Source organism: Gorilla gorilla, chromosome 9, assembly GCF_029281585.2.
Source record: "Gorilla gorilla gorilla isolate KB3781 chromosome 9, NHGRI_mGorGor1-v2.1_pri, whole genome shotgun sequence".
Lineage (NCBI taxonomy): Eukaryota > Metazoa > Chordata > Mammalia > Primates > Hominidae > Gorilla > Gorilla gorilla.
In genome coordinates, this window is record NC_073233.2 from 10,663,048 (window position 1) to 10,678,847 (window position 15,800).

The 15,800-nt window shown below is 37.0% G+C and overlaps 1 protein-coding gene across 1 annotated transcript; it reads right to left on the bottom strand.

Moving 5' to 3' along the window:
• Positions 1–9,160: 9,160 nt before the first annotated feature.
• LOC101132106 (olfactory receptor 52B4) lies at positions 9,161–10,284 on the bottom strand. The gene has a single exon (XM_004050505.4). The coding sequence runs from the start codon at positions 10,191–10,193 to the stop codon at positions 9,249–9,251; it is 945 nt and encodes a 314-aa protein (XP_004050553.1). The 5' UTR covers positions 10,194–10,284; the 3' UTR covers positions 9,161–9,248.
• Between the last annotated feature and the right edge of the window lie 5,516 nt (positions 10,285–15,800).

Genomic DNA, 15,800 nt, shown 5'->3' on the forward strand with positions numbered 1-15,800 from the left:
GACAACCCACAGAATGGTAGCAAATATTTACAAACTACCTATCTGAAAAGGGGTTCATAGCCAGAGTATACAAGGAGTTCAGACAATGCTATAGGAAAAAAGTCTAAAAATCTGATTTAAAAATAGGCAAAAGATTTGAATAGACATTTCTCAAAAGAAGACATACAAATGGCAAATGGGCTTATGAAAAGGTGCCTCCTGTGAAAGCAGTAGCATTGCTTGTCAGAGAAATGCAAATTAAAACTACAATGAGATACCGCCTCACCCCAGTTAAAATGACTTTTATCCAAGAGACAGGCAATAACAAATGCTGGTGAGGATTTGAAGAGAAGCAATCTCTTGTACACTGTTGGTGGGAATGCAAACTAGTATAACCACTATGGAGAACAGTTTGGAGGTTCCTCAAAATACTGAAAAGGGAGCTACCATGGGATCCAGCAATCCTACTGCTGGGTATACACCCAAAAGAAAGGAAACCAGCATATGGAAGAGATATCTGCACTCCTATGTTTATTGCAGCACTATTCACAATAGCCAAGATTTGGAAGCAACCTAAGTGTCCATCAACAGATGAATGGATAAAGAAAATCTGGTAATGTACACAATGGATTACTATTATTCTAATATTCAGTACTAATATTCAGCCATGCAAAGAATGAGATGCTGTTGTTTGTGACAACATGAATATAACTGGAGATCACTATGTTAACTGAAATAAAGCTTGCAAAGAAAGACAAACATTGCATATTCTCATTTATGCTGGATCTAAAAATCAAAACAACCGAGCTCATGGACATAGAGAGTAGAAGGATGGTTACCAGAGGCTGGGAAGTGTATTGGGGGTTGGGGAGGAGGTGGGGATGGTTAATGGATACAAAAAGTAGAATGAATAAGACCTACTCTTTGATAGCACAAAAGGATGATTACGGTTGACAATAATTTGATTGTACATTTGAAACAACTAAAAGAGTAAAAGTGAATTGTTGGTAACACAAAAGATAAACGCTTGAGATGTATACCTCGTTCTCCATGATGTGATTATTATGCATTACATGCCTGTATCAAAACATATAATGCACCCCATAAATATATACACCGATTATTTATCCACAAAAATTAAAAATAAAAACGAAGAAACAGCACCAATATACAACCTACCATTTTACCTCAAGAAAATAGAAAAACAAGAGCAAACGCAAAATTAGTACTCCTTTTTTTACCTATAAAACTAGACTACTTTATATTGTTTAAAGATAAACAATAGAAGAGAGACATAAAAAGAAGACTTGATTTGTTGAAAAGATAAACAAAATTGACAAACCGGTAATTAGACTAAGAAAAAAAGAGAAAACTCAAATAAAATGAGAGATGAAAAAGGAGATGTTACAACTGATATCGCAGAAATCATAGAGGATCTTAAGACTATTATGAACAATTATACACCAAATAATTGGAAAATAGAGAAGAAATAGATAAATTCCTGGAAACATAGGACCTACCAAAATTGCATTATGAATAAATGGAAACCTGAACAGACCAATAATGTGCAAGGAGATTGAATCAATAATAAAAGTAAGCCATCAAAAAAAGCTCAGTACCACATAGCTTAATTTTGTCAAATATTTACAGAAGATTTACTACCAATTCTTCACACAATATTCCAAAAAACTAAAGAGGAGGGAATTATTCCAAACTAATTCTGCAAGGTCAGCTGTACCCAGACACCAAAACCAGACAAGGTCCCAAAAACAAAAGAAGAAAAACTACAGACCAATATCCCTGAGGAACATAGATACAGTAATCCTCAATAAAATGCTATCAAACTGATTTCAACAGTCTATGGAAAAGATTGTTCACCATGATCAAGTGAGATACATCCTAGGAATGCAAGGATGGTTCAAAATATGAAAATCAATAAATGTGATACATTAAATTAACAGAATGAAGGAAAAATATAATCATTTTAATAGATGCTGAAAAAGTGTTTGACAAAATTCAACACTCTTCATGATAAAAACTCTGAACAAATTAGGTGTAGAAGGAATGCATCTCAACACAATAAAGGTCATATATGACAAACCCTCAGCTAACATTATACTCATTGGGGAAAAGTTGAAAGCTTTTTCACTGAAATCGGCAACAAGACAAGGATGCCTAATTTCACTACTTGTGTTCAACATAGTATGGAAGTCCTAGCCAGAGCAATTAGGCAAGAGAAAGAAATAGAAGGCATCCACATTGGAAAGGAAGATGTTATTTTTTCCCTGTTTGCGAATAACATTATCTTATATGTAGAAAACTCTAAAGACTCCACCAATAACTATTAGAACTAATATGCAAATTCAGTAAAGTTGAAGGATAAAAAATCAACAAAAATATTAGTAGTCTTTTTATATGTTAATAGCAAACTATCTGAAAAAGAAATCAAGAAAACTATCCCATTTACAATAGCTGCAAAAATGAAATAAAATACCCAGACATGAATTTAACCAAGAAGGTGAAATATCTCTACAATGAAAAAAAAACTGATTAAAGAAATTGAAGAAGAAACAAAGAAATGAATATTACATATTAATAAATTGGAAACATAATATTGCTAAAACATTCATACTACTCAAAACTACAGATTCAATGCAATCACTATCAAAATACAAATGACACTTTTTTACAGAAATAGGAAAAACAATCCTAAAAGACCTATAAAACCACACAAACCCCCAAATAACCAAAGTAATTTTCACCAAAAAGAACAAAGTTGAAGGCATCATAGTACGGGGCTGCAAAATATGCAATCAAGCTATAGTAACCAAAACATCATGGCACTAGCATAAAAACAGATACATTGAGCAATGAAACAGAAATAGAGAGCCTAGAAATAATTCCAAGCACTTAGAGACAATAGATTTTCGATCAAGTAAGTCACCAAGAACACACATTGGGAAAAGGAGTCTCTTCAGTAAGTAGGATAGAAAGAAGTAGATAGTCACATGCAGAATGAAATTAGACCCTTATCTCACCTTATGTATAAAAAAGGTCAAAGAAGGTTAAAGACCTAAACATAAGACCAGAAACCATGAAACTACTAGAAGAAAATATAGGGGAAAGGCTTCAGAGATTGGTGTGGGTAAGGATTTTTTTTTGGATATGACCTCAAAATCAAAGATAACTACAAGCAAAATACACAAATGAGATTACATTCAAAGAAAAAGATTCTGCACAGCAGAGAAAACAATCAACAAAGTGCAAACACAACCTGTAAAGTGGGAGAAAATCTTTGCAGTCTATACAACTGATATGGCATTAATATCTAAAATTTATAGGGAATCCAAACAACTTAATGGCAAGAAATCAAACAACACTATTTTAAAAAGCGCAAAACACCTGAGTAAACATTTCTCAAAAGAAGACATACAAATGGCCAATAGGTCAATAGGTGTATTAAAAAATGTTAAACATCACTGATGATCAGGGAAATATAAATCAAAACCACAATGAGATATCACTTTGCACCTATCTTAAGGGCTATTATCAAAAAGACAAAAGAACAAATAGTAAGGATGTGGAGAAAAATGAACTCTTACACACTGTTGGTGGGAATGTTAATTAGTACAGACATTATGGGAAACACTCTGTAGGGTCCTTAAAATATTAAAAATAGAACTATCATATGATTCAGTAACACCACTATTGAGCATATATCCAAAGGAAATAAAATCAGCATATCAAAGAGATATCTGTGCTTCTATGTTTATTGCAGCACTATTCACAAAGGCCAAGATATGGAATCACCCTATGGGTCCCATCTACAGATAAAAATGGATAAAGAAAATGTGGTATATATACACAATGGAATACTATTCAGCCATCAAAAAGAACACAATCCTGTTAGTTGCAACATGTTTGAACCTGGAGAACATTAAGTTAAATAGATAAGGCATGAAATGACAAATGTTGGATGATCTCACTCATATGTGAGTGAGAAAAAACTTGATCTTATAGAAGTAGGGAGTAGAATGTTGGTTAGCAGAGGTGTGGATGGTTAAGGGAGAGGTAGGGATAGGGAGATGGTGGTCAAAGGATATGTAATTACAGTTATATAGGAGAAATGTATATAATATATTAAACATGTGTCCAGAATAGGCAATTATATAGAGTTAGAAAGTAGATAAGTAATTGCCTGGGGCTAGGGGAAGAGGGGAAGAGAATAGGTGGGAGTGGGGAGGAAAAGGAAGAATGACTACTAATAGTTATGAAGTTTTTTATGTGATGAAAATGTTCTAAAATTGATTGTGGTGATGGTTGTATAACTCTGTGAACATACTAAGACCATTGGATTATAGACTTTATTTATTTTTGTTATTTCTATTTTTTATTACATTTCAATAGTTTTTGGGGAACAGATGGTTTTTGGTTACATAGATAAGTTCTGCAGTGGTGATTTCTGAGATTTTGGGGCACTGGTTACCAGAGCTGCGTATACTATACCCAATGTGTAGTCTTTTATCCCTCACCTCCTCCCACCCTTCCTCCCACATCCCCAAAGTCCATTATATAATTCTCATACCTTTGCATCCTCCTAGCTTAGCTCCCACTTGTAAGTGAGAACATACAATATTTGATTTTCCACTCTTGAGTTACTTCACTTAGAACAATGGTCTCCAACTCCATCCAGGTTGCTGCAAATGCCATTATTTCATTTCCTTTTATAGCTGAGTAGTATTCCATGGTGTATATACTACATTTTCTTTATCCACTTGTTGGTTGATGGGCATTTAGGCTGGATTATACACTTTAAATGGATGAATTGTATGATATGTAAATTATATCTTTAAAGCTGTTTAAAAGAAAAGAAAAGCCCAGGACTTGATGGTTTCACTCATGAATTCTACAAAACACTTAAAGAAGAAAGAAAACCAGTCCTTCTCAAACTCTTTCAAAAAACTGAAGAAGAGGGCAAAATTCCAAACTCATTTCATGAGGCTAGGACTACTCTGATACGAAAGACAGACAAGGACCATACAATAAAAGAAAATTACTCTGAGAGCAGTGGCTCACACCTATAATCCCGACACATTGAGAGGCTGAGGCAGGAGGACCACTTGAGCCCCGAAGTTTGAGACCAACCTAGGCAACATAGTGAGACCGTGTTTCTACAAAAAATAGAAAAAGGTAGCTAGACAAGGTGGTGCATGCCTGTAATCCCAGCTACTTGGAAGGCTGAGGTAAGAGGATTGCTGGAGCCCAGGAGTTGAGGCTGAAGTGAGCCATGATCACACCACTGCATTCCAGCCTGGGCAGCAGAGCGAGATACTGTCTCAAAAAAATTACACACAAACATCCTCAACAAATATAAACATAGATGCAAAAATCCTCAACAATACTAGTAAAGTGAATTCAACAACATATAAAAATTATCATTCATCAAGATCAAGTGAGATTTATCCATAGGGTAAAGATGTTTCCACATACACATATGATATACCATATTAACAGAATGACGAACAGAAATCATATGGTCATCTCAATAGATGGAGAAAGTATTTAACAAAATTCAACATTTTTTTTTCCATGAAAAAAGTTCTCAACAAATTACATATAGAAGGAATGCACCTCAACACAATAAAGGCCATATAAGACATACCTTCAGCTAACATCATACTCAGTGAGGAAAAGTTTAAAGCTTTTCCTCAAAGGTCAGGAACATAATAAAAATGCACACTCTGACCACTTCTAGTCAGCATAGTACTGGAAGTCCTAGCCAGAGCAATTCAGCAGGAGAAAGAAATAAAAGGTTTCTAGATCAAAAAGGAAGAAGTTAAATTGTCCCTGGTTTGCAGATGACATGATTGTATATGAAGAAAACTTTATAGACTCCACCAAAAAACTGTTAGCACTGATAAAAATTCAGTAAATTAGCAAGATATAAAATTAACACATAAAATTAGTAGCTTTTCTATACACTAACAAGAAACTATCTAAAAAAGAAATCAAGAACACAATTTCATTTATGATAGCATTAATAAGAATAAGTTACTTAGGAATATATTTAGCTAAGGAAGTGAAAAACCTGTACACTGAAAACTATAAAACATTGATGAAGGAAACTGAAGAAGACACAAATAAATGGGAAGATATTCTCTGTTCATGGATTGGAAGAATTAATATTGTTAAAACATCCACACTACCCAAAGCAATCTACAGATTCAGTGTAGTCCCTATCAAAATACCAATGACATTCTTCACAGAAATAGAAAACACAACCTTAAAATTATTATGGAACCATATAAGACCTTGAATAGCCAAAGCACTCTCAAGTAAAAAATGAAAAATAAAATACAAAAACCAAAACTGGAGGTATAATAATACCTGACTTCAAAATATACTACAAAATATATTATAAAGCTATAGTAATTAAAACAGCAAGGTACTAACATTAACAAAAGGACACAAAGACCAATGGAGCAGACTAAAGAGCCTAGGTATAATTCCACACATTTACTGTCAATTGACTTTTGCCAAAGGTGGCAAGAACAGACAAGGGGGACAATCAGTCTCTTTAATAAATGGTATTGGGATAACTCAATATCCACAAACAAAAGAATAAAATTAGATCCTTATCTCACTCTAAATACAAAAATTACGTCAAAATGGATTAAAGGCTTAACCGTAAGACTAGAAACCCTAAAACAGCTAGTAGAAAATGGGGGAAAAGCTTCATGACATTGGTCTGGGCAATAATTTTTTGAATAAGAATCCAAAAGCATAGGCAACAAAAATGAAAATTGGCAGAATTATTTAAAACTAGAAAAACTTCTGCATAGGCAGGAAATAACAGAGGAAAAAGGCAATCTATGGAATGGGAGAAAATATTTGCAAACCTTTATCTGATAAGGGGTTAATAGCCAAAATATATAAATAATTCAAACAACCCAATAGTAGGGAATAAACTTCTTAAAAAATGGGCAAAGTACCTAAATAGGCAATTCTCAAATAAGACATACAAATGGCCCATAGGTAAATGAAGAAAAGAAAAAGGTCAACAAAATTAATCATCAGGGAAATGCAAATTAAAACCACAATGAGATATCACCTCATACATGTTAGAATGACTATTAACGAAAAGACAAAAGATAAAAAGTGTTGGAGAGAATGGGGAGAAGGGGAACTCTTGCACATTGTTGGTGGGAATGTTAGATAGTATAACTATTATGGAAAACAGTATGGACAGTCATAAAAAAATTAAAAATAGAACTATCTATGACCCAGCAATCTCACTACTGTGTATATATCCAAATATATGAAATCAGTATGTTGAAGACATATTCATTCTCATGTTCATTGCAGCACTATCCACAATATCCCAGATATGGACTCAAAATAAGTGTCTATCGATGGATGAATGGATATAGAAAATGTAGTATATACACATAATAGAATACTATTCAGTCTTATAAAAGAAAGAAATTCTGCCATTTGCAATAACATGGATGAACTTAGAGGACATAATGTTAAATGAAGTAAGCCAGGCACAGAAAGACAAATACCCCATTATCTTACTCACATGTTGAACACATAGAAGTAGAGTAGAATTGTGGCTAGGACCCTGGGGTGGGGTAAGGAGTAGAGGATGGAGAGATGTTGGTCACAGGACACAAAAGTTCAGTTAGATAAGAGAACTAAGTTCAAGAGATCTATTGTACAACACGGTGATTATAGTTAAAAGAGATGTATCTCATTCTTGAAAATTGCTAAGAGAGCAGGTTTTAAATTTTCTTACCACAACAAATGAGGTAACGTATATGTTAATTAGCTCAATTTACCCATTCCACAATGTATACATATTTTAAAACATGTTGTACTGATAAATATAATTTCATTTTTCAATAAAAAAATTTTTAAATTTATAAAGGGGAAAAATTAGGTTATAGACTACAACTATAGTATAGTCACTATTCTACATACTTATCATATTATAATATTTAGCAAATAGGTATACAAATTGATACAGATGAAAATAAATACAAATACAGATTCAGATATAGATACAGATGTATAGATATGTAAATTTATAAACAAAGATGTATAGCTATATATAACAAATTTTAACAGTAAAATTGCTTGAAAGCTCTAAGATTATAGTTTTATGAGCTCCATTTCAAGTTTTTTTCATAATTTCTAATGCTTCCTAGAAGTAACATAGGCTTTTAATAAAATAAGTGTTAAAAATATGAGCAATATGCTATTTTTCTCATAAAAAAAGTATCAACTATAATACACTGAGAAGGAATTGTGATTGGAGAAAATGTCACAGAGGAGATGACATGAGAATTAGATATGAAAGGAGGAATAAGAGTTTTCCACAAGTTGATGGAGGTTATCTCAAGAGAAGGCAGAGTACCCGAAGAGTATGGTATAACCTGAGAAAACTGACAAATTAATGGCCTGGTGTATCTAAAGCTCAGGTTGCATAGAAGGTATTGGGAAGTGTGGTTGTAAAAGCACGCAGAATTCACGTGAATAGACATCTTGAATGTCCTCCTGAGGAGGAGATCATTGAAGAACACAGCCTGACACTGAGAATGAAGGAGTTCCCTTTCTTCAGCATTTCCCCTGCGCACACCACACCTTCAGAAACCATATGTCATTTCCCAACACAAAAATGATCAGACTCAGGTTCCTCAAGGGTTGTTCTGCAAAATATGAATCACATAATTTATTTGCAATCCTCTATTATAGACATTCATGTTCATAGGATATAAATTATAACATAATAGAAATAAATGGAAAACCTAGGAATCACTGATTCTAAGAATGTCACTTAGCTAGAATGAAGGACATAAAAGAATGGAGGTTTGTACGTGACTTTACATGAATACAACGTGTCTCAGAGCTTCAGAAACCCAGTACAGGATGGCTGAACAAATTCCAATGCCAGAGCACTGTTCCCACTTTATTTCCGAAGATTATGATAGTGTTGTCCTATTAAGGATACATGACTTCTGAAAAATCAATCTATTCTCTCTCAGGCTCTGTGCAGGAGGTAGTTTGTTCAGTCAAACATTGCATTGCTTTCCTAGGTTGTTTAAAAAATGGAAGAATAAGCCCTGTAACTTCCCAGTTGACCTTGCTCCAGGCATCGTACTCACTGAGCTATTTCCTACGGTATCAGCTGACCTCTCCCATCTACCACTTTCATACCCACTTACCAGATAGCTAGAGATTCTGAAAACTCAGTTCTTAAACCAAAGTTATTTCTGTTTTATAAACAAAAAATGAACCACCTGTTCCTGGATTTGCTTGGTTTTGATCTCATAAATAATGGGATTCAGCATAGGTGGAGCCAGAATGCAGACATTAGCCAACGGGATGTGGATACAAGGTGGAATGTGGCGTCCAAACCTCTGGGTAAGGATTGTGAAGATGCCAGACCCATAAAAGAGGATGATGATGCAGACATGGGAGCCACATGTGTTGAGAGCTTTGTGGCGAGCATCTGGAGAAGGCATGTGGAAGACAGCATGGAGAATCAGCATATAGGAAATAAAAATTAGTACAACATCTAAGACCACCACCGACATTAGAATGGAAAACCCATACCAAATGTTTATTCGAATGTCATTACATGCATATTTGGCTAGGCCAATGTGTTCACAAAAGGTGTGTGGAATAATAATATTCTGGCAGAAAGTCAATCTTTTTAAAAGAAATATGATAGGGAAAATTGTACCATAACTTCTCAGAGAGACAGTCACACAAATTTTCTTGATCAGAGCATTTGTAAGAATGGTGGTGTACCTCAGTGGGTAGCATATGGCAATATAGTGGTCAAAGGCCATCACCAGCAAGATCCCTGACTCAGAGATGAAGGTGGAATGGATGAAGAAGAGCTGAGTGATGCAACGATCCAGGGAGATGTCCCCAGCACGGAACCAGAAGATAGCTAAGGCCTGAGGAATGGTGCACGTGGAGAGGACAATGTCTGCTCCAGCCAGCATGCAGAGGAAGAGGTACATGGGTTCATGGAGGCTGCGCTTTGTGAGGATAATGAAGATGAGCAGGCTGTTCCCAAGAAGGGCGGTGACATAGGAAATGAAGAATGGGATAGAAATCCACATGTGCTGGTCCTGTAGGCCAGGGATGCCCAGCAAGCAGAAGACTGTGTGGCTAGTGCCACTGTGGTTTACAGTAGGCATAGCTGGGGAGAACTTTCAGAACCTCACCTCCTACTCACAGAGGTAGAAGAAGATAAAATCTCCAACATTCTTTGTGATGTCACCAGGAGCTTTTGGCATATTCCGTAATCTTCATCTTCTTTGAACATGTAAATAACAAACATGCAAATATGAAAGGTGGTGGTCTATACTGTAATGAATGACAGCCAGACAATATCTCCAAGTAATCAGAATAAGAGACATTATTGTATGCACTTTAATTACGAATGGAGGATTATGAATATACAGAGGAAATTATTATTTCTGTGTGGGAAAGCTGAATAAGGTGATACTTAAAATTGAGTAGTTTATCATAAAGTTAATAATGAAGAGAGAAAGAAAGTAGCATAAGAAAAGGTGAGTGTACAGATCAATGCACAGTATGTTTCTGAAATATTTTCAGGCCAGGGTGGCTGGTGCATAAGGAGTACTGAGGAGAACAAGGGAGGTGATGGTATAGGCAGGTTTTTCCTGAATGTGAAGGGCTTCGATCACAACTTCACTCTTAGGCCCCATCCTTTACACAGGGGCAGTCATTAGAAAGATGATCTGTTGATATTTGTTGGAACGTTGATTGATTGAAGACACTGAAGCCTAAAAGGCCAGTGGTGTTCTAGGAGTGGAAAAAATCTTATTGTATTACAGTCGCAGGAGAATTTAGTTAATGTATATTAAGCATCACTTTATGCCACGGGCTGTAGTTTGCACAGTGCACTTTGTACGTTCTTAATGCAGGGAGTAGACATCCACTCTTAGAACTGGATAGTACCCCTATTTCACACTTAAGGAAAGTGAGTCTTAGACAATGTGAATAACTTGCCACTTGTCACAAAGCAGCAATTGATAGAAATGAGATTTGAAACCTCTGACTTCACCACATACAGTTTGCTCACTTATGAAGAGGGTCAAGGTACCTCTTTATCTGAGATGAGGCACTCCTTGCGCTCACACCCCAGGGAACTAGGCTTAGAAGTGACTGAAATTAGGTAAAGAGTTATTTCTGGGGGATGAAGAGGGGTTGCAGTTCTTGATATTTGAGAAATTCTTCTGCTGGTAGAAATGAACATGTAACTTCATCATTTACTTCCTAGCATATTCTTCTTCACTCATTAGTGGATTCATTCACAGGCATATTTTGAGCATTGACTATTTTTTCCTGCATCATGCCGTGTGCCTGAGTCCTAAATAGCTTTATGGTTTCAGAGAATGGTGGGCTTGTGAGTAAATAGATTGACTAAATGTTCCATGTGGAATGGCTTCAGAGAGTGCCTTCTGAGAAGAGAGCCATACTGAATCCCATTTTCAATGGAATGAAGAAATGGTGACAAATAATAAAATACACTCTTCATGGGGTTTCTGAGGATATTAAATAAAGGAGTATCTTAAAATATTTAGTTGTTGGCTAAGATATATCTTATGATCAGTAATATTTTTTCTTCCATTCTAGTTCACACTCTTGGTGCATCCTCTTCTTTCTGGGGAGGATAATTGGCTCTTAGTTATTTTTCACACCTGCTAGGATGCCCTGGCTGCCTCCACAAAGCTCCTTCCAATGTGTGGCTTGGGGCAGGTGACTCAGTTCCCTGCCATTTTCAGGGCTCCTTTCATATTATGCCAAGAGTTGTTTGCAGCCTACATCAATATATTTTATGTTTTCTCATCTCTGGTCTAACTGTTAGGGTGCCTACTAGTTACTGGATTGCTTCTCTTTTCTGCCCTTCAGTAAATTCCATCTAGCCCACGTTCTCTCACCCTCCCTTCTCAGATCCTCATCTTTCACTTCCGCCATAAGTGGAGACTTGTGCGTCTGGTATATATATATATATATTTACCACATATTTCAGCAGTCTCTAAGAGTCCTTTTACCTCTGGCCTGTATGATATAACACCAGCCTAGTTCTTACCTTATTTCTGAAGCCAGTACCACCCATAGATGTCTAATTCACTCACTGGCCTCAGACTGAGACTTCAGGAACAGAAACGTGCTCTGTAATAAAATTCAGCCTGATGAGGGCCAGGAGTTGGGCTGTTTATCTTCTTTCAGAAGAACCCTTGAGGGAAGCACTTATGCCACACTCTCTAGGGAAAGAGCTATTTCCACCAGCCTTGCCCTCTTCCCAAGTGGGCTTAGTCTCTAAAACCACTTCCCACCTCCCTCCCTTCCTCCTGCTCCTTTTCTCTTTCGCTTTTCTCAGGATGCTCTGATACAAATCCTTTCCCACCTAATCTAGCCTTACAACAGCCTATTTAAACAAATGTTAAACCAATTTTTTAATAGGCATATAAAGTCTGATGATTAATATGTGTTGATGATTTATAAAGGTATGTTCTTCATGAAAAGTATAATGTTGAAGTTATACTGATCTCCCTGGCTTTCATAAGTTTTAGCTTTCACCGTCATGAATAATGATGCTTAACTCTGTTGCCTAAGATATATAAGTGTACCTGCTTAATGGTTAGTAGAAAACATGTGAGTCGTGATTATTTTGGACACATTTGTATTTCACTGTTTGGCTTGACTGTTTAGTTTTTTTTTTGTTTTTACTTTTTCTTAATTTTCAGTTTGATTGTGATGTGCCAAGGCATAGCTTTCTTTGTTTTTATCCTCCTTGATGTTTGCTTAGCTTTTTGAATCTGTAAATATATGATTTTTATCTAATTTGGAAAATTTTAGTAATTATTTCTTAAAATTTTTTGTCCCATTCTCTCTCACATTTCACTTTGGGACCCAAAGCAAACTTTTTTTAGACCTTTTGATGTTGTTTCACCAGTACCTGTGCCCTATTCATTTATTTTTCTGTTCTTTTTTCCTACTTCTTTAGTTGGGTAATTCTACTGATGCATCTCATATTTAATTATTAGGAAAGGACTACTTGGTCAAAGGTAAATGCATTTGTAGATTTGTTAGATATTAAAGATATAACACCATCAGGGTTGTGCCAGTTTTTCATTGCCACCAGCAATTCATGAGCATGTCTTTTCCCTCCTGACCTTACCAGCAGGGTATGTTGTCAAGCTTTTGAATATTTGTCAGTTTGATAGTTTGGTTGAAGTGTGGTTGAGCATCCACAAAAATGGCCACTAACAATTCCTCCCTCTGCTGAACACATGTGCCAATCCTCCATCATGACATGTTGTTTATTACTCATCTCCTGGAATCTAGGATAGCCTTATGACTTGCTTTGACTAATAGAATAAGGTCAAAGTTATGCATATGAATTCTGGAGCATATGCTTTCAGAGGCCTTGCAACTTCTATTCTGCCCTCTTTTAGGCCACCAGCCATTTAAATAGCTTATGACAGACAAATAAATAAGAGACCATATGGTGAGAGATGCCATTGAGGGCAACTAAGGCACAGCAGCTGACAACCATAAAGGCAAGGATTTTGCTTTGTTTACTTATTTGCATTGTACACTTCAATTCTGCTTGGCATACTATAGGAACACAATAAATATTTATTGACTGAAAATATTACTGAATAAATAAACTGATACTATGAATGATAGAATTATGTGACATCAGTTGCTGGATGTAAATTTTAAGGTGCTTAGGTACCATAACGCCTAGAGATTCTCCAGCTAGAGACATCTGGTAGAGCTTTGGAATGTTTGAATGGTGTAGGACGATGCCAGGAGATACTATTTGGGGACTCTCTCATTGTTCAGTTGCAGAAAAGCGTTTCTTAAAAATTTCCAGCCGGGCTCAGTGGCTTACACCTGTAATCCCAGCACTTTGGGAGGCCGAGCGGGCAGATCACCTGAAGTCAGGAGTTCGAGACCAGCCTGACCAATATGATGAAACCCGTTTCTACTAAAAATACAAAAATTAGCCGGGCTTGGTGGCATGCACCTGTGATCCCAGCTACTCGGGAGGCTGAGACAGGAGAATCACTTGAACCTGGGAGGCAGAGGTTACAGTGAGCCGAGATGGCGCCATTGCACTCCAGCCTGGGCAACAAGAGCAAAACTCCATCTGAAAAAAAAATTTTTTTTCACCTATGGGCAGTAACTAAGGCAGTTAGGCATTTTGCTGTAGGTGACCTTTCCAGCAATATTTCCCATTTCATGTTTCACAACTGTTCCTCAAATACAGAACATATTTTCTGTATTTTTCCACTTTGGAAAAAACTATTTGGCAATTCTTAGGAAGTTCAACATATATTGATCCTATAGCCCAGACATTTCAGTCTTAGGTACTCACCCAAGAGAAATTGGTTGCTTGAGGGCCTGAAGGGAGAACTGGCAGGGGCTGCTTTATGAGTGTTGTCAGTTAGGCCCTGGGCTTGCGATCCGGGGAGGGAAGAGGAGAGAGGCTGATTTTGGTATCCTGAGATTCTTCATGGACCCAAGAAGCCAAAGTGAAATCCTGAAGTGGGTTGAAGGGGACCAGGAAACTCAAAGGCTTTCTTTAGGTGCATCTGAAGAGATCTGCTGCTTGCTTTGTTCTTTCCTACCAGACTTGGGCCAACAGAGACCACTTTGTCTTCTAGCATCTCTGGGACTGCTCCTGTTAGGGGAAGAAGGTATCTGAGTTACCTAAGGTGAATCCATACGGGTCTGCAGCAACCTCAGTTCTTATCTCTTCAGAGCAGCAAGAATTCGACTAAGAGGCATAAGGCCAAAAAAGACCGAGGCAAGTCTCAGAGCAGGAGTGGAAGCTTATTAAACAGCTTTAGAGCAGAAAGTAAAGTACACTTGGAAGAGACTCCAGTGGGTGACTTGAAGGACAAGTGCCCTGCTTAACCTTGATCCTGGGACTTTATATTCTGGCCCATTTTTGGCATATTGCACCCCTTTCCCATGATTCTTCCCTTAGGGTAGGCTGCCCACCTGCTAACACCCTCCTTATGCTCGGGAAGTGAGCATGCGCAGTGTGTTTAGGAAATTGTACTCATGTCCATCTGAGGCTTTCTTCCCTTTTCTGGTGGAATGCCTCCGGAAGGTCATACTCTGCCATTTTCTCTTAAGGCACATGCCTGGACTCACTTGCCCAAATCCTGAGATTTTATTGGAAGCTGATTACCAATCTCCAGTGTTTTTATCTGTTTGGGAAGTTGCCTCTCCCTGGTGCCCGAGTTCAATGAACACTTTAGTGTGGCAGCTATGGACCATCAGGAGATTGTCTTTCCTCACTGGCTGCCAAGTTCTCATTTTCAGAGAGGCAGTGTGGTAACTTCCCAACCATCACTGGCTGGTCGCCTGACATTCCTGGTGGGTTGGCGGTAGAGCCCTCTCCTGCCTGGTTCATGTCTGTCTAACTACCTGTAACACTCCCATTTGGAGTCCAGGAGCAACTTGAGCCTCAGTGATAAAAATTCTGTGTTAGCAGGCCCAGCAGTCAGCAATGATCAGTCAGAACAAACTGAACACTTACCAGTGACATGCAGAGGGGAGGGGAGAAAGATGACAACTTGGACAAAAAGTAAATTCTATGAAAAAAAATTTGAGGGGCCAACACTTTCTGAGGCCAAAACACGATTTCTCTTATAAACAATTTAGTGAGTGAATTGAGATCCAAATTTGATTTGACAAATACTTCAAAACAAAAAGCAGAAATATAAGAAACCACGAGGAAAAAGAAGGGATGT

Excerpts from the sequence above, each read along its gene's own strand:
- LOC101132106 (XM_004050505.4), bottom strand. The coding sequence starts at position 10,193 with ATGCCTACTGTAAACCACAGTGGCACTAGCCACACAGTCTTCTGCTTG.